General features: G+C 47.2%; 1 protein-coding gene across 4 annotated transcripts in view; it reads left to right on the top strand.

Moving 5' to 3' along the window:
• Positions 1 to 27,856, top strand: part of LOC119446755 (neprilysin-2-like) — a 97,449-nt gene that overhangs the window by 54,787 nt on the left and 14,806 nt on the right. For 3 of the 4 annotated variants that reach the window (XM_049664367.1, XM_049664366.1, XM_049664368.1), the window contains exons 3-11: positions 5,824 to 5,865; positions 13,660 to 14,399; positions 15,213 to 15,299; positions 17,958 to 18,586; positions 19,281 to 19,345; positions 20,027 to 20,078; positions 23,363 to 23,430; positions 25,007 to 25,137; positions 25,362 to 25,427. In XM_049664367.1, the coding sequence (XP_049520324.1) occupies positions 5,824 to 5,865; positions 13,660 to 14,399; positions 15,213 to 15,299; positions 17,958 to 18,586; positions 19,281 to 19,345; positions 20,027 to 20,078; positions 23,363 to 23,430; positions 25,007 to 25,137; positions 25,362 to 25,427 (1,880 nt within the window). The remainder of the gene's footprint in view (positions 1 to 5,823; positions 5,866 to 13,659; positions 14,400 to 15,212; positions 15,300 to 17,957; positions 18,587 to 19,280; positions 19,346 to 20,026; positions 20,079 to 23,362; positions 23,431 to 25,006; positions 25,138 to 25,361; positions 25,428 to 27,856) is intronic. The other variant, XM_037711290.2, reaches the window with a different exon arrangement.

Consider the following 27,856-nt stretch of genomic DNA (forward strand, 5'->3'; position numbering starts at 1 on the left):
GTGTACACACTGATTATGCATGATTAAACCGCACAAAAGAAAAATATTCATTCCTGGTTCGACGCCTTTTCACTATTAGCCCTTTGCTATTGGTCCAATGTTTTCTGGCTACGCCCACTTCGCCTGTCTCACGCGACCTCACAAAACCGCGAAAACTCACCACGTCAAAGTGACGTGCACGCTAAAAAAATGCAATAATATGCCGGAAAAAAAATTGAAAAATTTTCTGAATAGCTACAGACTGCCCCGTTCCGAAAGGAATAGAAGATGGCTGCCCACCGATCGCTCAGGCCCTCGCTACTCGCACCTGCCGGTGAGCATGTATTTATTTGCGCATGATAAACCTTATTTTTTTTTTCCGTGGCAGTAAAACGTTATCTAGCCCTTTCGGCATGCATACGACATCGCTCTGGCAACTCTTCCTTGCTGAGGATCCGTTTTAGCGGCATTCTTATCCTTCCGTTGCACGCCGCCACGATTTTCGACCAGCCACCGCAAGCTAAGTAAGGCGAAGCGGACAAATCGGAGAAGCCGGCACCACCCTCTTCATGCGGTTATCTATTTTCACTGTGCTGGCTCAGCCCCATCGAAACCCTCTCCACTAGAGCGTGCTCCTCGCCTCTTGTCAGCCAATTAGATAAAAAAAAAAAACGCTGAGTGTAGACAATGTTATTGGTTTTGAAAGCGAACAAAGTTGACCTCCTATAAACGAGGAGAGTGTTTGATTGGGTTGTTCAGACAACGCTGCGGGTCACCGCCCGATGCTTGCGTCGGTGGTTACGTAAATTTGACGTCAGGAGTTTGGAATCAAAAGAGTTTGGAGTCATTTTACGTTACAGCGCCCCAGGCTCGCTTCTAAGCAGGGCCCGTATTCGCAAAAAGCCCTTACCCCAGAATGGTTGGTGAGAGCAAGTTCCAGCCAATCCTGATGCTGGACATATCATTATCGAAAGTGGTCGGCTAATGGCAAATAACGCTTACGGATGCAAATATTTGTGAATTCAACCCCAGTTCTTGCACCTACTGTCATCTTCGAAGCAAATGTACAATGATTATGCTTTTTGTTTACGTTCTCAACGCTTTTATCTTTATTTCTAGCACGTCCAGCAGCGCCAACAATGCTTATACAAGCTACACTCATACTTAAGTGATAATTCAGAGTAATAGGCCCACATCGGAGCCATGACATATTGCAACAGAGCTTCTTACAGAGGGCCAAGAAGGCCTGAAAACTAAAGCGAAGTGTTTGGCGCTTTTTGTTGTCTTCGCTCGCAGCTCTTTGAAGGAAAGTTTTCTCTCAGTTAAGATCACGCAGAGAAAAGGAAGGGATGGCAGAGTATCGGTTTTCATTAGCCTTGACGAAGACGTATTGAAAAAAAAAAAAAAAGAGAACATATGTGTAACTTAGCTCGCACAGCTTCTCACACATGACGAGAGCAATGACTGAGTGATGTGGTTGGTCTCCGATGTCCATTCTGGCTATCATCATCATCATCATCATCATCATCATCATCATCATCATCATCATCATCATCATCAGTCTATATTTATGTCCACTGCAGGACGAAGGCCTCTCCCTGTGATCTCCAATTACCCCTGTCTTGCGATAGCCGATTCCAACTTGCGCCTGCAAATTTCCTAACTTGATCACCCCACCTAGTTTTCTGCCGTCCTCGACTGCACTTCCCTTCTCTTGGTATCCATTCTGCAACTCTAATGGTCCACCGGTTATCCATCCTACGCATTACATGGCCTGCCCAGCTCCACTTTTTTCTCTTAATGTCAGCTAGAATATCGGCTATTCCCGTTTGCTCTGATGCACGCCGCTCTCTTCCTGTCTCTTAACGTTAGGCCTAACATTTTTCGTTCCATCGCTCTTTGAGCGGTCCTTAACTTGTTCTCGAGATTCTTTGTTAACCTCCAAGTTTCTGCCCCATACGTTAGCACTGGTAGAAAACAATGATTGTACACTTTTCTTTTCAACGACAGTGGTAAGCTCCCAGTCAGGATTTGGTAGTGCCTGCCGTATGCACTCCAACCCAATTCTTCTGTAAATTTCCTTCTCATGATCAGGGTCCCCTGTGAGTAATTGACCTAGATAAACTTACTCCTTTACAGGCGCTAGAGGCTGACTGGCGATCCTGAATTCTTGTTCCCTTGCAGCTAACGTGAGAACTCATCTTACCCCACAGTGATTTGATGCCCTGAGCATGAAATACGAGTAGCAATCCATCATCTTGAGCCGGCTCGTTGGTCGAAAGTGCTGTGGCCTGACAGCTTTTGACATAGACGGTACACATCGGTCATAATGCCATACGGGCATAACGAGATGAACAGCCTTTGTTCATATCTTGTCTCTGAGCTCATAAAGATATTTTTGTTCGTCTTATAGTAAAGTCTTCTACGGGGAGCCTTCCGCTAACCCTACGTTGCTCATGTATGGAACGTTGATACCTTTATCATGCTAACAACAGCGGCAGTATTCCCTACCAGGTGTACAGCGCTGCACGTTGAGAAAACTGAGACGATTTGCGAGGTTAGGCTGCAAGCGTGCAGGAATCTCATCGCCGTCGTGAAATCATTGCGAGTCGAGGAAGATGTGCTCTGCTAGGCAAGCGTGACAGCCGGCCTCCGTCGCTGTACGCGGGACCTTGACCGCGCGGACGTCAGCGGTGTTGCACGACAGCTTGCGAGATCATTATATCCCAAGATTGCGCCCGCCTCTGCCGGGATAGTCGTGCCTTTATTTCAGAACAGCCGTGCCAAGGCTGTTCGCGGTTACGTCGTATCGGGAGCGCTGCTTCGGACCTGTCTGCATAGCCGCTCGCGCCACGGTGGCCGTCAATTCGGTTGGTAGCTCTCGGTGTTCTGGATGATGCGAAATTTGGAAGAAAATAACTGGACTGAAAGTACCAAAAGTGAAAAGGTTCTGTGCGCCGATTCCACAAAAGTGAACAGGTGATGTCACCGAAAACTAATTGGTACGCGAGGGCTCGAGGAGAAAAGAAAAGTGACCTTAAAGGATGTAGCAGAGCCCTGTCTTTGAACCTTACGTACTACCTTACAATTACGTACTGACCGCTGGCGTAAAGTAGTTGATTGCGGCTCGCACAATAAATCTGCGCTCTTTCTTTCCTTTTATGTTTCCCTATGTAGTCGTTGAGTCCTGTGACAGCATTTAGCTTTTACTGTCACGAACCTATACTAGTGCAAATGTGAACAAAGCTTATGATAAATAAAATGAAAGAGAAATCAAGAGTGAGACAAGCAGACAAGGAAGAATACATAGATAATAAAAGTGCCTAGTCGGGCGGTTTGTTACATGTATGGCTGCTAGAAAACAAGCACAAATAAGGAGAGGCGATATAACACTGCACCCAGCACCGTTCTCGTGTTTGTGCTCGATTGTTTGTATTTCAAATAACGGAAGGAGGTGAAGTTGACGTTGGTAGTCCTTTTCAGCTTCCAGTTACAACGTTATGTTTTAGTCCTTAATAAAAATGTTATGTAGTTTTATTTTTTCTGTTTCACTTTACTTTGATGTGAGGTTTTATTCGAGTTCTCTACGAGTCTTGCGCTTGCATTCGTTGTCTTCACACTTTGAATAAGTTTTCAGCACTCTGCAGGAAATAAAATAAGAAATAGAAACAGGAAAAGGGGTATGTTAAGTTTTTCAAGTTTTTCATTCGTCAGTACCGTATGTCATTGGTCATGCGCGTTGGCTTGTAAAATGTTCGCTAACTTTATCGTGTGCGACTCAAGTTTTTACGAACTGCTCTAGTGAACGAACGGTTTTTGTGGATACGAGCCGAGTGCTGGGCAAGTTTCGACAAATGAGTTCATCGTAAGATCCGGCACCACCCAGTTGTGTTAGCGAACGTTTGACCAGCAAAGGTGCGTGAACAATGACTGACAGTTCTTGCGAGCGAAAAAGTAAAGGAGTTGGACCTCGCGTTCGTACACAAGCTATTACTGCCATTAGTAGTTTCAAGCAACGGAGCAGGCCGACGAAATGTTCGACTGAAGCGTGCCTTTAACCTATAGTCGCAATTGTTTTGTTCGCACAAAATGGCAGCACGCACCACCCTTCGATAAGGAATCACATGAGCATAGCCTGCGTGAAAAATATCCCCAAGCATAGCGAAGGTTATTTCCTCAGTCCTTGTGAAACACGCGTCAGGTGCCACCGACGGTATCTGATGGTGCATGCGTGCATTTTAATTAACCGGAAGAGCTGGCCCACGTCCAGACATTGTGAAAGCAAACGAAGAGCTCTCGCATGCCCGGTTGACGCAAACAAGCAGGCTGTCATTAGGAAACTTTGTGTTTTCGTATTGACGCTGTGAGTGTAAATGTAGGCGCGATGAGCACCTCTCTAATTGGCTTTAGATGTTGTTATAAGATTTAATCTGGTATATGTTAGCAATGGATAATGCAGAATCATTCCTGCTTTCCTGCTTGTTATTGCGATCGGTGAAGTTTCTTTCGACGAGCAACGAGGCTATACTGATGATTATAGTTTCCAAACTACCGCTGATAGTTAACAGCGTCTGAGCTGTCCGTATGCTGTGGGCGCAGGATGAACACCTTGCCGGCGTTAGTTAATCGTGGACAGGGACCAGACTGGGTGCGTAGCCACACGGGTAGTAAATCTAAACAAAGTACTATAGGTATGTCAACGTGCCAAACGACGATTGGCCCAATATTTGTATTTTCCACGACGCGCACCGTCTTGGGAAACACAAATCTTGGGCCGAAATTGCAAAGCTCTTCGTTCGTAGATGCTGCTTGCCATTGGTCGGCCAGCTTCGCTAATGATATGTCCAACATCACCATTGACTGACACCTGCTCTTACGAAAGAAGCGTAAGGACTTCTTTTTGTGAATAATGGCCCTGTAGTCGACTAGCCAGGAGTCGTCGAATTCGCTGCTCTGTTCGGCTGTTCGCACGTAATAAGGGTGCCGGCCGCCATAGCGCAGTGACTATGACGTTGTGCTGCTGAGAATGAGGTCGCGGGCTCGATTCCCGACCGGGGTATGACCAAAAGATAAAATGCAAGCGATCTGCCACTAGAAATCCTGAAAATGGCACACACAGTAAAAATGATTGCATAATACACAAACATATCCTGCAACTCGCAAGGTAGCACCAGTGTTGTACCCACCTTTGTGAAATCACGCAGATGAGGTGCTTTATCGTTGTGCTGTCCAGCTTGCAGCAGTGCTGCAGGTTCCAGCGGGACAGGCGCATTTCGACGGTCGCGAATTGCAATGTGCTCGTGCACTTAGATTTAGTTGCAACTCGTCGAGTTGTGTTTGTTTTCGATTCTTGTCTTCGTCTTCGCACTTTGACCCCAGAGGGTCAAAATTACTGCGGGGCCCTCCACGTACTATGGGACGTTAAAAATCAATCAATCAATCACTCAAGTCAATCAATCTTATAAGGGTTCGTAATTATTGCGCTACTCCGCGTGTCAACTGACTCAAGGCAATTGACTCATCGGGCACAATTGCGAATTGTTTCGCTTGAGTGCGATTTGCTTCGCGAATTTGGACTCGTATTCGCAGAAAGGTTTTTCGCTCTATCTTTCGATCGGGTAAAGTCCTGATGCTGGACATTTTACTAGCGAAGGCGGCCAGCTAGTGGCACTGACGAACGAAAACTTTTCAGATTTCGGCTGCCAATATTACCGCCAGTTATAGAGCCGAACCATTTTAGTGATACAGGGTGGCACCATGTGTTCGGAGCCTCCTTCGATACTTCGCATTCGTGTATAGAGCTCGGCGGATGCTTTAATGGCGGCTTGCGCGTTTCTGCCGCAGATGACGGTGGACTACGGCTTGGCATTCGACCAGGCCGAGCAGGTAAATGCACGGAGACCTTCCTCGGACGCTACGTACACGGGGAAGCCTCGCGGTGGCTCCCGCACCTCTTGTCGCCCAACGGACCGCAGTGGGCTCCCGGCCACTGACACGCATAGTGGTGGAACAGTAGGGACGCTGCGCGGGAAGACGCTTTGATTCGTTCGCTGGGTGTAACGCTTCGCTCGCTAGGATCCGTATCACAGTTCATTTATTCGTCTCTATGAACTAGGTAAGGTGTTGCCTCTGTGTATCTGCTGAGTCTATGTCGAATTATATCTGCATTTTGTAACCGCGCCCTCCTCACGTTATCGAGCGTACTATTTATCCTTCGCCGTTGAAACGCGGCGAGACAAAGCATACTGGGTGAAGGAACAGGAATGAAATCGGTCGAGTGACATTTTCTATGAAATCTTTCTGCGCCCCTGACAGTTGTTTCTAAAGCTTGTTGCCGTGTTAATTGAAGTCCCTAGACTTCCTGCTCTTTCTTAAGTGGCGACATCTACTCTGTCGGCCGCCATTATCTTCCTAGATAGCATGCGACCGTCAACGGCCGCTGCTATATATATATATATATATATATATATATATATATATATATATATATATATATATACGTTGCTCGCAGCAGCGTGCAAGTAATTGCGGGGGAATAGCGTTAGGAAGCTTGTCGCTACTTAAAGAAAGCAAGATATATCTAGGGACTCTAGTGTTAATACGGTTCCAAGCAGACACTGTACTGCATACAGCATACTCTGCGAACAGGCAATTCTGTTAACGTGTAGAATTTTTGTGCATACTTCTTTTTCCTTCGGTATGTGAAAGTGGCTAGATTGCGTAATTTCCTTCCATTAGTCCAGCGAGCGCTCTCCTAAATCGGAAGTTACGTCTTGTTCAATAGTATAAAATAATACGCTGCTAGGAAAAATGAAAGCGATTAACAAAATATCGAGTTTGGCAAGTTGTTATCGACACGTTATGCACTGTCACTACGGGGACTGACGGTGAATATCAATTAGAAGACAGTGCATTGCACTAGTGCGCGATCTATTTCACGTATGACGCACTTTGTAGTTCAGGCATTTGTTTCTTTAGATGAATGTATGTGGGCCGCGCAATTGTGGGAGCCACGTTCTCGTCCTTGAGACAGTAGAAGGTTTTAGCGTAGCGGAAACATGCAGCCGCCGTCAGACTTAACCTGTGCAGTGGAAACACATCTCTAGTGGCCTAATTTTAACAAAAGCAGGTTAGGAGCTAACATCGAATGTTCTGGAAGGAACATGCATTTACGCTATCGCACATTCAAGGCACTCTTTCGCAGGCGAAGCAAAAGTTATTTCAACTTGTCTTACAAACTCGCCCAAGCTTCCGTGCTTTTAAGGACGCTCTAGCTCGGGAGCTCCAATGTAAATGCATAGGAACGTAGAAATCTTTTTACAACCACTGCACCAATTTTGATGAGCTTTGTTGTATTTAAAAGAAGGCTTGAAAATATAGTTATCACAGAAAGGGGATTTTCAGTTCATGCGATCAATATTTCCAGAATTAAAAAAAAAGCTTGCTTAATTAAAAAAACTCTATAATCAAGCTTACAACTCTAACTCAGCAATAAAAACGATATCACAATGATCTAAACCGCTTCTAATAAGACATCTTAAGCGACGAAAATTGATGCATTACACACTGCTCCGATACAGACCACCAATGTTACAAAACTCTTGTAAACAATGCAACAATTTCGAGTAAGCTGTAAATTTGCATATCAATTTTGTCCAATTTAGATGATCTAACAGACTCAGTTAACAGAACTGCGATATCTGTTCTTGTTGCAGAATTATCGATTTGTAAACTTCTAGTGCTTCTATAGTTTTGAAAGTTTCCGATTTGCGTCAATTTTGTAAAGAATTTGATGCTCTAAATCAAATTCCTGCTTCTGCGAGTTGATAGAATATAAGTCGTTCTCTCAAATGTAACGAATTTCATTTACATCAGTCCAGCGGTTGTCTCCTAAAAGAATTTCTGCGTTTTACATGTATTTGAATATAGAAATCGGAGCTGGGCCTAATCTAAAGCTTCCTGGTGTGTTCTGTTCAAGTATGACGGCGGCTGTGTTGGCGTAGACGTATACCAGAATACCGGTGGAGATAATATCAGGTTTGGAGACATTGCGCTACTTGCGTGTGAAAAGAAAAAAAGCGAGGTTCGAAGGCTAAGAGAAAGTATGTTTGCTTTCTTGAGATTCTTGTATCGGGATTAAATTTCGAAACCATTCTCTTCACAGTCCGTAAGGGTGGCGCTCACAGCGCGCTAAATATTGTCGATGCAGAAATTCCTGTATGTCTAAAATAGAAAAAGGAAGAAAAGGAGGGGGAGGGGCCCGGCAGTCCCCTCTACTGGATGCACCAGTGGCCTGATTTGGGCCCGTATTCACATAAACGTTCTTACGCTGCAATTGTTCGCAAGAGGAGCAGAAGCCAGCCACTCGGCACTTACGAAGCTTTGTGAATTCGGCCCCTGTTTCGGCCCCTTTGTGAATTCGGCCCCTGCACGTGTCCTCCAAAAAGAAACGGTTTGCCCCGCGTCCGCAGTCGCGTCGCGCCAATTGCACGGGACGTCCCGTTACGCGCGCTTTGCACGCATGCGCAATAAGGGCACATGCAACGCGCCGCGCCGGAGACGCACCGCTTCCGCAGCGAGCGCTTTGAGAGCGCGGCGACAAACGCCTCCTCGTGCGTATAGGCCGCAACGACGGGCGAAGGCCGCCTGCACCGCATTGTCTCGCTGCTGCGCCGACAGCGGGTCGTGCGCTGCAATTGTCAGGTGCAAGGCGTGCAGCCTACTGCGTTTCGTTAATCCGACGCGCGCAAACATCTTTGCCTTGCGTGTGCCGGCGACGCGGCTGTTTCCTTTCATCGATGGCATTATACTACCTTCTCACGTGCCCCTTTGTGCGAGGTACTGGCTGACGCTGTTGACACATCTCCGAGGAACACCTTGAGGTGGTTCGTTACGTCATGCGACGCGTCGCCGCTCCGCGCGGCACGTTGACCAGGCGCGTGACCGGCCTGCATGTGACCCTCGAAGGGTCATGTGCCGCGCTGCAGACGGCACCAGTGGGCAGGCACGAGGGGTGCGTTAGTTGGTGGCCTATTCTGCGACCATCACTTTCGGTGATAGTATCGCCGTCAGGCGTGCGCTGATTGGCTGGTCAAGTCCTACGTCACGCGAAGGCGATAGTACAGTCGAGGCCATCGTCGCAGAATACATCCCCTGATCTCTTCTTGCGATCGCAACTCAGGTGCTCTGCCTGCGAGGTAACGCAGCGCGAAAGTTTAGGGCAAGGGCGAAATAATGCAGCGATTCTGGGGCCGACTTCACGAAGCTTTTAATTCGCTGCTACCCCTACAGTGACCTTCCGTCGCTTTTTAAGAACCGATCTGTGACGTACAAAGTAGCTTTGCATGCTGCAGAGCCAGTTTTTTTTTCGGCCTTCGGCAGCCTTCGTCTGTGGCTGGTAGAATTGCAGCGGGCCAAATCGGCCAAATATACGATGTAATTTTAACGCGATAGCGTTAAGGGCCTCGTGTCGCAGAAAATCCGGCGTCGGCGCGGCGCCGGTGTCCGCGGCCGAGAAAATCATCCCCAACCACGCAGGCCCTCCGAATATATTTAAGCATATGTATATGCCACGCCTTCGTATATGCGGGTTATATTGCCACACTATTCTATCACGAATGTCGTTCATACCTTGTCTTACATTCTTGACAAAGCTATTCCTCGGAATTTTGATAATGACGCTCCACAAACAAATGTCATGAAACAAAACACCCACAGCGCATGGCTTTTATGTTAAATCTTCTGAGACTGACATATTAAAAGTGCGAAATAAAAACGGAAACCTGAAAATGATGCCATTTTTTTGGCGCGGTTGTGCACTATCTCCGGGATCGGCCCATGCAAGAGGCTGCGTTTCTACCAGAAAGCTCGCCTTCGTGCATAGTGTTCGCCGCCAGCGTTTCCCGGTAACCATTACGGTTGCATAAGCTGCAGTTGTTGGTAAGCGTGAGAAGCAGTCAGGGATCTTTGAATGCTATCGCGTTCCACTCTTAAAAGCGAAGCTAAAGCATCTTCAATTTTTTCTATAGCTTATGTGGTGTTTTATTTTTAGCTATTTCTTCTTTATGAGTTATTTCAAGTCCCTACGTGAGGCAATCCTTAATTAAGTCCTATTCATGACTGCCACTCTACGTCTCGCTATACGTCGTTGGTGCAGACGAAATAATAATTTTTTGTATATTTATGTTTGTTTCTTCTTGTAAAAGCGGGTTACTTGTATTTATCTGCGAGATAAACTTTTATTTCTTTTTCCCTTGTTTTCGTTGGTGTGGAAGCGAGTCACGCATTCTTTCAACCTACCGCAAACGAGCTCTTTCACCGCAGACGGGAAGCGGAGGTGGACAGGCGTCATCGAACGAGTTGCTCTCTAACCGCGCGGTCGACGGCCTCAGTTTTAACTGTAAACAAGGAAGAAGAAGAAAACAACCTTGGATCTGCAATATAGGATTGCTCAGACCACAATTGCAACTCTAGTGACAGTGTGTACACCGTGGCGGTAGGTAAATTGTTGATGCCAGCACAGCTCGTTTATTTTGCGAGCAAGTGCGTTTCGCCGTAAAACACGCTCGGTTGGTGGCGAAGTGAGAAGTAGGAATCACAGCAAGCTTTCGGCGGTGGGCGACGGTACGTCAAGTAATAGAGCGAAGAAGAAAGCCTTTTTCTCGAACTTCGCACTTTACGCGAACGATCGTTTACTTCGTTATTATTTCACAAAATGCTGTATCTATTGGATGCGATGTGACAGGCTTTGGGTAGTTCTTAAGCGTACGGCTTAATGGCAGTACAAGATGCCAACCGGTGCAAATTTGGCGATGTGCACTTTCCAAAGTGATGCACGAATGACGTGGGCGTAACTCGGTCGATCGACGACCCAGTTTGGTGTTAACATCTGATTACAAACAGCTCACTTATTGTTTTTGCGTATCTTTTGTTATGGAGAATACGCTAACCTGTTGCATCTGCTGAAACTGTTTGCCTCAAAGGAGGAAAAAGCTTCTCGTAGAAACTAATGGCAGCGCGATGCCTTAATTGGCCAATTAACAGTAGCTGATTGGCCAAGCAGCAACAGTAGCTGAAATTTGCAAAAGAAGTCATCAGATGTCAATCTGATGTATATATGCTCACTATACACTGATAGTAACGGGGCACAAAAGTACAGAGCTGAGGAGTAACGGGTCAATATAGAGACTAGGCAGGAGCTGCCCGAACTCAAGCACGTGCATTATGCGAGCAGTTAGGCATGAGCGGATTTTATTCACTCTACATCGCATCATCACATCAAATCAATTGATTTGCTTAAATACCCCTCTAGGGAGTATTACATAAGGGGTGGGTTTACAATATAGCCCCATGACGTCACTTAGAAAGAAAATCTCTTACATCATTCAAGAAAATTGATGGACGAGTGATTTCCGCAATTTGGTAGGAAATGTCATTTTATTGTGATGCTACGTGCAGAAAAATGAAGAGGAAAATGTAACGTTGCGGGCGCGTGGGCGCGACACGTGAAGTTCATGGCCGACGCGATGGGATATGCCGGCAGGAGGTGCAATGTAAGGTGGATGGACGAGAGAAACGCAAAAAAAAAAATGTGGAGCAAGGACAGCGTGGCAATGCGACGGCCAAGATAAAGATTCGATAAGCCGCATTCTGCTTTTAAAGATGATGCACTAACGTGGTTTGATAAGGGGAATGGATAAATCTAGCTGCGCTGTTTTGAATTGCTTCCAGAGCACTGGTGAGGTAAGACTGGCGTAGGCTCCAAATGGCGCATACGTACTCGAGCTTACGTCTGACAACCGATTTATAAGCTTGAAGTTTTTTACATGCACGGGGACATGGCGTACGTTGCGTTTCAAGAATCCAAGGGTGATATAACGTAAAGCTATTGCAAACTTTTCTATTCCGATTCTGCAATCAGCTCTCCACGATTGGTCGAAAAATTTTCGGACCAGCCCCACTTCGGCTGTCTCTCACGGGACGTCACGAAAACCGCGATAGCTCCCCATCTGATATGACGTGTACACACTGGTTATGCATGATTAGGCCGAACAAAAGAAAAATAATTATTTCTGGTTCGACGCCTTTTCGCCATTTGCCGTGTGGTTTTGGTCAAATGTATTTGGGCTGCGCCCACTTCGCCTGTCTGTCACGCGACGTCACAAAACCGCGAAACATCACGCGTCACAGTGACGTGTACGCGTTAAAAATACATTAGTATGCCGAACAGAAATGAATTTTTTTTTTCTGAATAGTCGGAGGCTCACCCGTTCCTAAAGGAACATGAGATGGCTGCCCGCCGATGACTCAAGCACTGGCTACTCGCACCTGCTGGAGATCATGTACTTATTTGCGTATAATAAAGCTTTTTGCATGGCACTAAAACGTTAATGAACCCTTTCGCAAGTATACCACATCGCTTTACCAACTCTATGCTGAGGATTCGTTTTAGTGGCATTCTTAATGTGCCGTTGCACGCCGACGCGATTTTCGGCAAGCCACCGCAAGCTAATTAAGGGGAAGCGGACCAATCGCTGACGCCGGAACCACCCTCCTCATCCGGCTTCTCCGACCAATCGGAGAAGCCGGCATCACCCTCTTCATGCGGTTATCTATTTTCACTGCCCTGGCTTGGCCCCAACGAAACCCTCTCCACTTGAGCGTGCTCCTCGCTTCTTGTCAGCCAGTTAGATAAGAAAAACCGCTCAATGTATGCAATATTATTTATTTTGGAAGCGAACAAAAGTGACCTCCTATAAACAAGGAGAGCGTTTGATTGAGCTGTTCAGACAATTAACGCTGCGGGTCACCGCCCGAAGCTTGCGATGGCAGTTACCTAAATTTGACGTCAGGAGCTTGGATTAAAAACAGATAAAATAGTTTTACGTTATAGGGCCCCAAGTGTTTTTTATTGGCAGATGATACAATGTTAGTGTAATATAATGTTTACGATACATGTGCTCGTTTGACTGCAAATGTACAGCCGACCACCAAACATTTTGAAGCACAGACCTCTTGAAATTGTTTATTTTCCTGTGCCTTTGCTAGTCAGCTTGAAATTTCTGAATAAATATTCCATACTTTCTGAAGTATAGATTTCACCCTTCAGTTGTCGGTTGGATGCATCAGATACAATTTAAAAATATAAATAAAAAAACAAATTCGATGATTCTGCGCTTCGGAAACTTATGCTGTCCTGATTACAGTTTCTGATATTTAACATCACTTGATGAATTGTTATAAAATGGAGCTGTGGATGCCTCCCAGAAATAACGAACACACACCTTATGAACTCATGTCGTTCTATTTTTGGAAGACTCAGTGCTTTACCTTTAGCCAGGTATAAAGATTACTCGCAGCTGGAACCTTTACAAATCATTGTTTCGCACAAACGGACGAACTGGAAAATGTGGAAAATGTGGTTGGCGAGATGGCCAAAGCCGCTTATTCTTTTTTATTAGCTGTAACAAAATAACCTTTGCGTGCAATGGAATAACGCGACTAATGAACTAGTTGATGCATATGTCAGATACAAACAGCCCTAAACTAGGGACAAAGAACAGCTTTTTTTTTTGCGTTCTTCGCTTGAGTCTAGTGTTTGTTCCAATATTAGCCATGCACGCAGTTCGGTGAGTATGCGCTAACGCACGCCGCTCTGACCGGTCAATGGCCGGTGCGCAGGACGGCCGGGCGTGGCGCTGCCGTCGCAGGCCGACCGGCTGATGGGCGCAGGCGAGGACGCCAAGCTGTGCCTGTCGCCCGGCTGCGTGCAGGCCGCCTCGTCGCTGCTGCAGAACATGAACCAGAGCGTGGACCCGTGCGAGAACTTCTACGAGTTTGCTTGCGGGGGCTGGGTGCAGCGGCACCTCATCCCCGAGGACAAGTCCTCGCTGTCGCAGTTCTCCCTCATCCAGGACCAGCTGGACGCCAAGCTGCGCACGCTCGTTGAAGAACCCGTGCGACCGGGGGTCGAGCCGCGCTTCGTGCAGAAGATGAAGCACATGTACCAGTCGTGCCTGAACACGACCCTCATCGACTCGACGGCCGAGGCTCCGCTGAAGCGAGTGCTGAGTGAGCTGGGCGGCTGGCCCGTGGTCGAGGGCGCCGCCTGGAACGCGTCGCGCTTCCACTGGCTGGACGCGCTGATCCAGTACCGGGGCTTCGGCTACAGCCACGACATTCTGCTCGACCTGTCGGTCATCCCGGACTTCCGCAACAACACGCGCTACATCATCGACCTGGACCAGACGTCGCTGGGCCTCCCGGACCGCACGTACCTGCTGCGCGGCCTCAACGACAGCGCGGTGGCCGCTTACCTCAGGCTCATGGTGGACGCCGCGCAGCTACTCGGCGCCACGGACCGGGTGGCCGCCGAGAGGGAGCTCAAGGATGCGCTGCTTTTCGAGATCACGCTCGCCAACGTAGGTTATATAGTTGTTCACTATCTGTGTTTTCTCTTTGTCGCAGTGGACATGATGGTTATTTAGTGTAAACTCTGGTTATTCTGTAATGTATCGTTGACAGCAGTGTATATAGTGAACGAACGCACGCGCAACTCAAGCGCACTCCGGGTTCTGCAAAGCTCCACGACGTTTTCTATCAGCGTGTTCTTGCATGTGAAGTGCAGGGAACGTGCGAGTTTTCCCCTCTGGCAGGTGTACGATCGCCCCGCACTACAACAGATTACTTGTGGCTGGTGGCGCTGGCATCTTTCTGCTCAGCTCTGCAGTGCAGCCAAGTACACGTATAGATCCAGGAAAGAGAGAGCCGCGCATTAAAGTGTTTCTTCTAACATTAAACACCACTGTATACAACATGGCTATTGCGGCAGGTGTTTTCATACAAGTGCAACAGGCGTTCCCAGGTGTTTCCAGGCAGTGTTAAACTGCGCGGACTCAAGACGGGTGCGCAGCATCTAATAAGACTAGTCTAATAAGACTAGTCTAATCGGAGGTCGCAGGGAGAGGCCTTCGTCATGCACTGGACATAAACAAATGATGATGACGATGATGAATCTTAAACTGCTGCTTAGAAATTATTTGTTTTCCCTAGCTTTGTGACTTCTTGCTTCGCGCGAGATTACCCACGGAACGTGCTGGCTTACGTGAAATTCAATATGTATGCCTGACAAAAAATAGCATATCTCCAGCAAGCGCGTCGTCGCTGTCCCCCTACACTTTGTGCAATTGTTCGGCTGCCGATGTTTTATTTTTCGTAATTTTCTTTTGTTCCAGTACTCGACACCGCGCGAAGAGCGGCGCAACATCAGCAAGCTGTACAATAAGATGCCGCTGAGTGACCTCAAGAAGCTGGCTCCAAAGGTAAGTAGCGAGCAGCTCCGTGCCTCGAAAACAAGCGGATGGAAAAGCCCCGCAATAGTTTCACGCGTGACCCATTATTGTATATTATCATTGAAACTTCAAAAAACTAGCCTTTCCTTAACTTTTGCTGTTGCAGATTCATGCTTAATATCTCGACCACGCAAAGTTTGTGAAGGGCTGCGCCCTCAATCGATTGCTTTACTTGCAAGACGACCGCACCTGGCCTCTCGCGCGCAGCTTCTATAGCATAATTCAGATGTTGTCGCTGTATTCGTCACACATGGAATTAGTAGAGCCGGTTGTTAACTACTTGGCTCGATACATTATTCTTTAATTCTGGGGTTTTACGGGCCAAAACTGCGATCTGATTATGAGGAACACCATAGTGAGGGACTCCAAATTAATTCCGACCACTTGGAGTTCTTTAAAGTGCGCCCAATGCACGGTACAGGGGTGTTTTTTGTATTTTGGCCTCATCGAAATGCGGCCGCCGTGGCCGGGATTTGACATCGCGATCTCGTGCTTAGCAGAGCAACACAATAGCCACTAAGCAACAACGGCGGGTTTGGCTCGATATGAGATTTTGGATGCATCCAGGACTTGCTTTTTTTATTTTGCGATAGCAATTATATGGACACTCCAAGCTGATTTATGCCGTCGCCGTGAGGTTCCGTATAGAGTCCAATGGCGATGAAATCGTCGCCGCGCGCCGTATGCTGTACGTGCGCGAGGGACGCGCGCTTTCACGGGGAGCGACCGCACGGCGGAGAGCAAACGCGACTTCTTCCGTCGCGCGAAAGGCCGTGGGGGACGGGAGGGGGGGGGGGGGGGGGCAGGCGACGTTTAGCTGCGGCACCAAATGCGTATTTATATAAAAACGTTGCGAGGTTAGAAGGTGGTGAAGACTTCCGACGCTGCTCGACGAGTGTCCCGTTCTGATCTCGTCGAAAACCTCCGAGCTGCCCTCAGAGGCACCGGCAACAGTCACCAACGCCGCGCGCGTTGGGTGCGAACGCGGGCAAAACGCCGACGGCGTCGACAACAGTTCTGCGCGTTGCTGGTGCTGCTGCATGTCCAAATTTATACAGCGGATAAAACTACTATCCTTACTCCGTATAGCTTTCCACTAATTTGCTATCGCAATTGATGCTTCGCCTTTCGGGTGAAACTGCGACATTTTTACAGCGAAAGCTGTATATGGCTAGGCGAAACGAAAAACCGTTCGTCCCATCTTTCGATAAACGTCTCCATTGGCTGCGCCGTCAGTTACGTCGTTCTCTACGTCGCACCCAAGCGCGCACGCCATTGGCAGCGCCGTTAGGGACGTCATTAGAGAACGCGTTCCTGCCATTGCCACGTTGACGCTGCTCTGCCCGCAACGCCGCTTCCTCGGCTGCGCTTTGTCGCATGCGTTAGATATCTCGAGTTAGCTGGGCGTCGTGGTTAGCAGCATCCGCCCACCATTGGCGCTTGCGTTCCACTAGAAACACAAACATGTAACCAATAATTGAGAAACGCTTCAATGCAGCGTCGGGATTAACCCACTGCTAAACACCGGGGCCGCACGTTTGAGCTTCGCTGGTTAACCATCTGTACGAAGTGCTTTGGCGGTATTTTTTTCATTTCATAGCCTCTTCTTTTCATCTGCATACAAAGGTGATCTGTTATATAAATCAGGAACTGTGGTAGTAAGACAGACCAAAAATCTCTTAAGTAATTTCACGCGGGTATTCTTGTTTTGGTTTCGCGCGCTTCAGAAGTACGTACAGTGAAGCTATTGAACGTGGTTGATTATTTCAAAAATACAGTGGTATGGTGTCATGAAACACAGTAGATGTAGTTGTATCAAAGAAAGCAAAGGACCGAGAAAACCTTTATTTCGACTATACAGACGAACTCATAAAAAACAGAGACAATTCGCAGAAGCGTAATTTTCTTTGATGTAATATGGCGGCGTGCTCCATGAGCTTCCTCCAATACGTGCTCTATATGAGGTGCACAGTGGCCGCTAACGTTAATGCCTTGCGTGCCTTTGTCCACATTGTGTTTCTTCGGGTCCAGGATAATAAAAGAGCAATCGTTGTGAAAAACTCAGCGTCTAGTATTTCATAAAACTTTGCTGAATGAACCCCACTTCTAAGGACTCTTAGCTCCCCACTTTTATATCGGCAGCATTAGAGCGACAACGATAAACATTTCAAGAGTTTCTTCTGCGAACGAAAGCCGCGATGCAGCTTTCTAAAATCGGTGATATGGCTTTTACTGCGCGACTGCGGCTTTCCTCATATAGGAGGCATGTATAGACGCGCTATAGGAGACGATCACGTAGCGAGCGCGCTTTAATTGATCAGAAAAATTGGAGAGCGCACGGTTCATTGAATTGGTCCATAATACGGGGGAAGTATTATGGGCATTTTAGTAGCCCCCGAACTTCTGTGGTGTTTCTTTTTCTTGGAAACATGATGGCAGACAGCAGTACCATGGCTCGTACGTGTAGCGCATACATGCCATCGTAATCCGCCACCTTCGACTCGAGATTGCCAATATCTGCGACCGGGGTGGCTAGAATTCCCGCTTTAGCCAGAGTTAAACGGCTCTGGAAAGGAGCATTTAAATAATAAAGAAAAAAAAAAACAGTAAGTGCCTGCGTGCGTGCAGATCGACTGGGACCGCTACTTCAACTCGCTGCTCGTCGACTCGGTGTCCGCCGACGAGCCTATCAACGTGGTGGTTCCCGAGTTCGTGCAGCGCTTCGAAAGCCTGCTGGAGACGACGCCCGCACGCACCCTGGCCAACTACATGGTGTGGCGCGTGGTGCTGCAGTCGTATGCCAGCCTGGGCAAGCCGTGGCGCGAGCGGCTGCAGGAGTTCAACGGCGTGCTCACGGGCAAGACGCGCGAGACGGCGCGCTGGGAGCAGTGCATGGGCTCGCTCACGGGCTCGCTGGGCATCGCGCTGTCGTCGCTGTACGTGCGCCACTTCTTCCAGGAGGACGCCAAAGGCGCCGCCCTGGACATGGTGCAGTTCATCGTGCGCGAGTTCCTCACCATCCTCGACGGCATCGACTGGATGGACGAGCAGACGCGGCAGCGCGCGCGGGCCAAGGCGCAGGCCATCCGGCCCTACATCGGCTACCCGGACGAGCTGCTCAACGACGCGCTCGTCGAGGAGCACTATGCCAAGGTGGAGCTGCTGCCGGACAACTACTTCGAGAACATCATGCGCCTGCGCAAATGGTCCACAGACTACGCGTTCGGGCAGTTGCGCAAGCCGCACATCAAGGGAGAGTGAGTGCAAAGAGTTCAGCTACCGATTGCATATCGATATCTTGAGAGAAAGACTGCCGGCGGACGCATCGCCTCTGTCACCTTTCTATTTTCAGCCGTCCTCTCGGGTTCGCTGTTTCAGAATGTCATAATATACGGAATTGCCGTAGCGACGCAGTCCAGGAACACTGCGCCTCATCTTTAGCCGACGCTGCTGTTTCTCTGCCTTTGCTGTGCTTTCATCGTTGCTTGCGCATTGGATATGAGCACACGAAAACCAGCCCTGATAATAAAACTCTGGGGCATACGCTAACCTCACAAAAACGGTGTTACGCCCCCCCCCCCCCCCCCCTCCACGCACACACACTACGTTACAGCTGCACAGTGCAAATTTTTTATCACGGAATAACCTACAGGAGACGAGGCATGCATTCTTGTTTAATTAGCATATGCCGTCATGTTTCAGCAGGGAATAGCTACAAGGAATAGTCGGAAAACACTCAATGAGTTAGGACGCTATATGCTAGATGCTCAGTGGGTAGTGAACGTGGGGACCACAGCGCAAACATTAGATCCTCGTGGAGCTGCCTCGCGCTTAATCATGCATATAGTGTCGTGCAAGACATGCTTGCGTGCTAACAGGCATATTTCGATAACGCCTCGCTCGTACGCTGTAGGATGGGAGCTTCGCTCATCGCTGACGCTTTGTTTGCAGATGGAAGAAGCATGCTCAGGTGGCTGTGGTCAACGCCTACTACAACAGCTTGGAGAATTGCATCGGTGAGTCTGAGCACGTACAGCTACCACACAACTCTGGCACGATTCCCTAGCTGCTGCTGCTGCTGCTGCTGCTGCTGCTGCTACCCTGTCAAGGGAAGAATTTGCACTCGTCTAAACCAAAGCACGTGCTTGCAAGCTTGCTTTATCGTATATTTCCGGCACTTGCATCCGGGACTGTCGCTATAATGTTTAAGCGACGCGGCCGCTGCGCTAGCCGAACAGCCGACGAAATCGCTGTTAAAGGCTAGCTCGGACGGAATCAAATGCACGGAGAGCAATTCCTCAAAGTGATGATATTAACACTTTTCCGATTTTCTTTGATCTCAGCGTCCACCCTGTACATGTACGTATCTGACTTATGTACTTCCATGGTCTGCTCGCGATCAGACTGCACTGTGTTGCCAAAAAAAAAAGCCCTTCAATGAAAACTGAGCACCACGCGTTTAATGCATACTTTAATAAAGCAAGCAGTATCAATTAGCAGCGCATCTGAATACCATACAGCCATTTACGGAAGGAGTGTTGCGTACATCTTTGAAATGAAAGGTGGCAATTTTGTGGTCATTTAGCTCCGCATGCTGTCTCTTATTAAGACCAGAACAACACTTGAGGCACGAGCGTTGCGCAAGACTCCACAAGGCAGCTGTTGACCTCTACCTTTGGTTGCCTCTTCATGCGCAGAGTTTCCCGCCGGCATCTTGCAGGGCGCCTTCTTCTCCAAGGATCGGCCAAAGTAAGCCCCACTATCAAGCTTGCTGCGTGTACACTTATGCGTCGATACGTTCCGCCTGCCTTTCTTAAAGGGGTTGAGACACCAAATTTTGAGGTGTTTAGTTTTAGTGACGTTTTAGTGACGTCTTACCACATTAGAGTGACGTACAATGAGCGGTGACCCACACCACCGGGCAAGCCTAGAGAGTCTCGAGTCTAGAGGGCAGTGATCCGCATCGGACGCAGACGTAGAGTCGGAATCGGAGCTGCCAGCAACTAGCCATGACAACTGTCGGTGTGGTTTTGTTAACCTGCGTTGGTACAGAACGTGTGTGCGAGAGCAGATGATGCAGCAGTGCGTGCGTCACAGCCTTTTGGGCCCACGTGACCAAGCTTCCTGGACATTGACGTCACTGTCCAACTCGGCGCCCAGAAACCGAAACCGAAAATATTTCACATAAATAATGCGATAATAAATCGTATTACATCCGACATTTCTCAACCCTTATCGGTTGTTATCACCCTTATAGGACTCGATCCGACCCTTACTAACCCTTATCGGTCACTATCAACCTGCGAAAGTGGATGGCGAGCGATGCTGTTGCAAAACCACCACTACAATAAACATTTTTGGGAAATTGAACCCAGGGACCGAATTCACAAAGATTCTCGGTTTGTATAAACAAAGAAAATTCGTGAGAGAAAATTACAGCCAATCCTGATGTTGGCGTACTGTTAGCGAAGTGAGCCGGCCAATGGTAAAGATCACTTACGAACGATCGTGAAGCTTAGTTAATTCGGCCCTTCGTTCGGAAGTGCTCTTTGAGATTAGAAAGCCGTGTTCCCTAAGCGAATGTGCAGCATCAATGTTAATTGGAATTCTCTCTTGCAAACAATTCTAGCGTAAGAGCATTTTTGTGAATACGGATCCAGAATTTTTGAAGAAGCAGTGGTAAAGTTTAAATGAAGTCGCTAAAATTTCAAAGCTTTATAACACGGTTGTATTCGGTAATGACAAAGGAAACCGTAAAGGTTGCTTTCAGCGACAACACCACCTTGTTGGCATTGATGTTTATATTGCTCTTGAGCAAATACACGTTTGAAGAGATGGGCGAAAAGGCGATCCCATTTTCGCCTTTGAAGTAAGTTACTATAGCTAATGGATATAGAAAACGAATGTGTGAAATACTGTGCATTCATGACACGCGCGTGAGCCTGCATTGCACATAGCGGTAGTGGAGGTGAGTGGTCCCCGCAAGGAGCGCGAGGCCCGCGTACTTTCTCGGCCTAATCAATGCGCCTGCGGGTGTTTTTGAACAGTATATAGCTCGTTCTGCGTAGCTCCCGATTGTTTTCCTTGTCCCACAGCCTTTCAACTTCAATAATACGGGCCGCGCAGACCAGTCAGAACTCTGTTTTGCTAAGGGTGTGTCGAGACGAGAAGCGGCTAGAAGGTGGAAGCACTCGCCGCAACGAGAATAGAACAAAGCCGGGGTCCTTAGTCCTGGGCCGACATTTTCAAAAGGCGTACGTCAGGGAGACAAGTCCACTTGTCGAATTGTTGGCACCGGGCTCCGTCTCCCCGTTTTTGTTCTATTTTCGTTCCAGCGAGGGTTCGCTCCTTGAGCAGCGAAACGGGTCAAAGGCTTTGACGCTTCGTGGCAAGCAGACAGCGGAAAGCTCGAGTCGCGACAAGATATACGAATATCAAGATGTATAAGGAAACAGCGAAATGCGAGCTATAAAAAATATCAAAGCGCGGCAGTGAAATGTGATGGAGATAAAAAGTTTATTATATTTACTCGTATAGATACGAAACAGTTTACGTGACAGCGATAATAAGGCAATAAATCTTATCGCTAGCGCCGATTATGGTCGACGTGCGCATTCTAATGCATCACATTGCTGTACAGAAACCAGTAGAATCGGTGGCCGCCATTGTTCTGCCAGTTGTTGCCGCGCAGCTAAGAATAGTAGCAACTGCACTTTTTAAAATTAAATATGCTAACCTGGTTACAAAGCCAAGAGGAATGGTAAGACGATTTAGACTGCTCTCAAAACTGAGGAGACGACGATGTGACAGAGACAGTAAAAACACGCTGCATTCACACGGTTGGCGCGCCTGAGCGACTGGCATCGGCTCGATGACTTTGACTCCGGTGTCGCATTTTGCTGAGGGAGAGCATGATTTTTGGTGCATTGGGCAGCTTTTGACGAATGCAGTGGTCTGGTGCTACCGTTATAAAGCTTGCTTGACACGGCAATATTTAATTGTGCACCTAAAATATTTACGGAACTAGCAAAGAAGATGCCCGCAACATGCTGCTAACTCGCCTTCCGTATAACTGATTGCCAAATGTGGAGAGGTTAAGTAACATAAAGGACCCCAAAGGTTTTAACAGCTGGTTGAACGTTGTGCGCTATGCCTGGGCGTTTTCTGCCTAAAGACAAAATGACTCGGTACCCTTTGTTGCATGGTCAGAAAGAGCATAAAATTACCTGACTCAAGAGGGAAATGTGTGTGCTCGCTTTCAATATCATTTCCAACCTGCCTTTTCTGCTTACATTGGCTGATTTAGTAGGCGTTCCTTGATAGTTTGCAACTCTTGCTGTGATCACGTACTCCGTTATAAGAACACACTAGCGTACAAAGTGTCGATGCAATGACAATGACGGACAGGCGTAGGTTATTGGACGGTAACAATCTGACTGGCTGATTAATTGCGATCTATTCATTTAAGCCGATAAAGATACTGAAGTATCGCGAAGCAAACGAGTAAAACGTTCTTTGTTCGTCCCTATAGTGCAGCTCCTCTGTTCAAATGACTCTCCATCTGTCGCCGCCCGCAGACTGTCGAATTCGGTTCTTTGTTCCCTGGTGGCACAATGGGAAATTGTAATGGTGAAAAATTTGAGCCTCAAATTCAAACAGAGAACCGCACGAAACAGCAATACGGACAGGGAAATCAAGCTTTTGAAGACATTTTTAAAATTAAATAATATGGCTTCTTTATGGCTTTCAACGCTGCCTAAATTTTTAAAGCGGCTGCCGGCAAAGGCAATTGTGTTCTTTCTCTTTTTTTTCCGTCAAAGGCTGTTCCGAGGAAAGTTTGTTTCGGAGCTATGGGCTTTCAGAAAATTCCATTTCAATAGCGGCATAGAAAGTTGTCCTGCTGCCTTGTTTAGAATTGTAAAGAACTTCTGGCAAATCGCATGACGGCTGAAGTTTGTGGCGCCTTGTACTGTTACGCCATATGGTTACCTGCTTGTAATGCCTATATAACGTGGCCTCCATTGCTCTTGCAGCTACATGAACTACGGTGCCATCGGGTTCGTCATAGGACACGAAATAACGCATGGCTTTGATGACAGAGGTGAGCTGTGGTTCTTTTCGTGTTTACTGAAAACAATTGGTTGGGGTTTCTTCAGCGACGTTTCCAGCTTTCCTGCTGGCTGAAATACTCTGTCTGTGTCGCCTGCAGTCGCTATAGATCACGCATAGACGGAGTTGGAATGTCATCATTGTCGTAGCGATGCAATGTATACTTACACATGCGCGCACGCATGCACGCATGCAGCACTGAAATTCGTGGGTCTTACGTTCCGAAACTACGATATGATTATGAGGCACGCCGTAGTGGAGGACTACGGATTAAATTCGGCCACCTGGGGTTCTTTAACGTGCACCAAGTACTCGGTACATGGTCGTTTTTTTTTCTTTTTTTTAATTTCGCCCTCGTCGAAATGCGGCCACCGCGGCTGGGATTTGATCCCGCGCCTTCGGGCTTAGCAGCGCAACGCCCTAGTCACTACGCCACGACGGCGGGTTGGTACTTAAACAAAACACTCGAACAAATAGAATCGTGCAGTTAGTGAAAAAAGCAATCATTCCCGCCTATTCCCATAGCTGCACTATGGCCACACATAGATATTTAGCTAGCCCTCCAGGAGCACGGAATATTTACCCTCCAAAAGCGCGGAATCTCTGTCCGCGCTGTGCCTTTGTGTGTGGATGTAAAGGGAGAAAAAGAAAAGTACTAAGATTTGCAGTAAAACTCTTTTACCACTAGTGAAAAAAAGAAAACATTCAAAATTTTCTGGCAAGAGTTTTCTAGTACTAAAAGTAGGTGGTGTTCAATCTTTATCTAAAGAAAAACGGCTCCTCCGCAGTAATGTTAGCATATGGCACACATACTCGACACGGGGGAAAAAAAGAAAAAAAAAACGAAGCCCCACATTTGGAGGCATTCAATACAGGACTGAGATATGGATCTGGGAAAAAAGCATGGTTGATGAATTACCGGCGTGGTCGCGAGGTTTTTTTTTTTTTTTTTTTTTTTTTTTTTTTGCCAATCAATAGGTCGCATGTTCAGGCTGCTGCTAATACCGCCATCATTTTCCAGCTGCGAGCGGAGTATCTCCGTTCAAAAATGTGCACATAAAACTTCGCAACGTGGTTTCTGGTGAACGAGTTGCAAAACTTCTTTCTGCGCAGTATAGCCTGAATGATTAGAGAGCTTTGACTAATGCCACTGCCCGATAATAAAGAGTTGGGCGCCGGCACTCGCATCTGGTGACACGTAGTGACTTCTCGCTTTAAATAAATAAATAAATAAATAAATAAATAAATAAATAAATAAATAAATAAATAAATAAATAAATAAATAAATAAATAAATAAATAAATATTCTGTTTGCTACTACAGAAAACAGCTCGTTCCACGATTTGAGCTTCTTCGGCATCAGGACAAGAACAATTACTGATAATTTTATGTCACCGGACAAATAAATGTACGGAATATATCATATAACCAGCTTTTACCACGTTTCCAGTTTTTTTTTTCCCGGCAATGTTCATCCTATTTTTCTCAAGCAACAAGAAAACTATCGTCATCGTTTGTTTCAAGTCACACAAGCTTTACTTAAATCTCACATCTTTATGCCGGTGCAGGGCGCCAGTTCGACAAGGACGGCAACAACGTGAACTGGTGGGAGCACGAGACGGATCAGCGGTTCCGCGAGAGAGCGCAGTGCATCATTGACCAGTACGGAAATTACACCGTCGCCAAGGGCACCATGAAGGTGGGGGAGCAACTTTTGCGCTAACCCTTTTCTTGCTTACTCAGCTTGCGCTATAGTTTATGAGTGATTTGTTGGACGGTGGCTCTTCCAAACGTGCTTCTCTTATCATATCAGTCTCCAACTTTAGTGCTTCATGCAAACACCGTCATGTGAGACTGTATAGCGTTCGCAAGCACGTCGCATACCCCTTAGCTGAATCGTTCGTTGCGCTTTTTTTTTCCCAGGTGAACGGCGTCAACACGCAGGGCGAGAACATTGCGGACAACGGAGGCATCAAGGAGGCCTTTAAGGTGAGCGCTTTGCCAATGTGTGTGACGTCCATTGCTCTATAGATAACGAAACGTTGATTGTGTTTGGCAACAGGCGTCGTTGATAAGAAGACGAAGGAGAAAGGTGACATGCACAGTCTCTTTAACACGTCATCCAGGCGGCAGATCAACGCAGCATAAATATTTTACCGCGATATTAGTGCCCGTAGTGTAGAGCAGGTGGATTAACGCTGCCGAACTTCTTGCAGCGTGCTTGCTTTTTTAGAGCGCCTTTGAGCTGGTCTTCAGCAAAGTTGGAACTTAACTCTCACGCCCTGTTGGGTGCATGTGGCTTGCATTCACGTACATTCGGCCTTCTTTTTTTCGCATGCTGCTAACACTGCACGTCTGCGCCATTTGATGCATAATGCTTTAGCATTCTTCTTTTTGACACAATTAAGAGGTAATTTAGTCCTTAACGTATAAGCAACCGGCGATTATAATTGCATAAACATAATGTCCATGATACATTCTCAGTGAACTGGTGACGAGTTCACATATTCTCGTTCCCTAGAGCTCGACCCGAACAAAGAACTTGTTAATAGTTTCTGAATTGCGCATCTTCCTGTAACGCGTTGTAGCCTACGAACTGCCCTGCGAACACGGGTCCTGACTCACTACGGTATGGTAACTGTATAACCATGCCTTACAGGCGACTGGTTTATAGGCCAGGGTAGTAAATTACTTTGTATTGTCAGCGATCGTACAGAATGACTAGCAAAAATGCAGCGCAGGCTAGATGGGACAGGAAAAGAATTAACGAAACGCAAAACACGATTTAACGAACTAGTCAAATGTTACTTATATGTATGGTATGAATTTACAAGAAAATGAAGACATACGTGCCCCGAGGAGCTCGTACACTGCTGAAAAGAAGAGAGAACGCGAAGTCCTCCACAGTAATTGGTACCTCCGAACAGCTACAGTGTGCTCTGTTGGATAATATTCTGCAAAGAAAATTTTAAAATTAACTTGGGGATCCAGATTGAGTTAGATTGACTAAGGAAACCCTGAGCGGCCAGTGTATATGGCAACGGCATGAATTACTTTCTGTAAGGTTACTTATTTATCACGTTATTCAGTCAGAAAAAGAATAAAAAATAACACTGTGAGACATTGCGTTTAGGTGTGACCAAAGTGTACCTGAGATAGCTGAGAGGCGGGCATACTCCTTCTTATAAATGCACTTACAGGAGCCCTTTACAACGCGTATGTGTCGTTTACAATGTACTGCTATCTTGCTACAATGTGCAGACTAATGATTCCCTGATACGGGCAACTGGTTCAGCTTTCACACTCAACACGTGAGGATTCTTCCAGCACACACAAAGAAAGTTGTCTTGTCACTACTGCGCATTGCGTACAAGTGATCGCAGTACCAGGCTCCAGTCCCGTGCGAAGCATCAGCAAAGCGGCGGGTCTTAATGATATGCAACACTTTTTATCGATGTAGTGTAAAGTATTGCATATAAAAGGACATAAGTTTAGAAATATTTTGCAGCAAGAAGTATTTCAATGCGTTCAGTACAAGCGGAGTTTGCGGCATTCAAAGATCGCCTTTCATCCGCTCCGCGGTGCTCCCGCTCTTTCTTAACAGCTTGCACCGCGGAGGCCACGGCGGCCGAAACACTCCGCTCACCAAACGGCGCACAGTTTGAATTTGGTCTTAAACGCTGAACACGCTAAACTAAACTCAGAGGCTGCCACATAACAAGGCTTGCCGAAGCTGCTCGTCCTGCGGTAAACGGTGCAGTGCCTTTTTGTCACTCTAGCCGCCTTTGCAGCCAACAAATGCATACCGCCGTCGCTGTTTCTCGTTCATTTTCATTAAAATGCTAGTGAAGGGCGTCTCCTATAATTTCCACAGCTGCGATATCGACAAAAGCCCCGTTCGCGCTTCCTGTGTACTTGCTTTCAAACGAATCTGTGTGTGCAAAAATGTTACGCACAAAGCGACAGACGCACCGGAACGCGCAGACGCGCACTGTGCTATTTGTCAGCGAAACTTCAGCGACGCCACTATCTTGCGCTGCGGAGAAGGCGGCACAACTCGAGCAGACGACGACCGCTGAATACCAGAAATACATAACTTAATTTTTGATGCGTCAACTGGCTAATTGAGTGAAAAAGCCGGCATCTGTCGTCAGCAATTCCCATTGGCTGCGACGCCACGTCACGAGCGTGCCTCGACGGAGTAGAGCAGGTGAAATGGAACACGTATGTGTGAGTGATTCTTAGAAATAGGAGAAGAGAAAAGTACAGCGCCGTAACTGCCTCTCGGGGGAAGGCACCTCAACAGCGCTGTACAGGGACGGGGTGAAGGCGAGATAGTGACAGAGTAGAGAGAAAGTGTATTGAGTATGGAGGCAGATAACTTGCTATAGGGAACAGGTACCTGTGCCACATTAGCG

The sequence above is a fragment of the Dermacentor silvarum genome, chromosome 3, assembly GCF_013339745.2.
Source record: "Dermacentor silvarum isolate Dsil-2018 chromosome 3, BIME_Dsil_1.4, whole genome shotgun sequence".
In the NCBI taxonomy this organism is placed as follows: Eukaryota; Metazoa; Arthropoda; class Arachnida; order Ixodida; family Ixodidae; genus Dermacentor; species Dermacentor silvarum.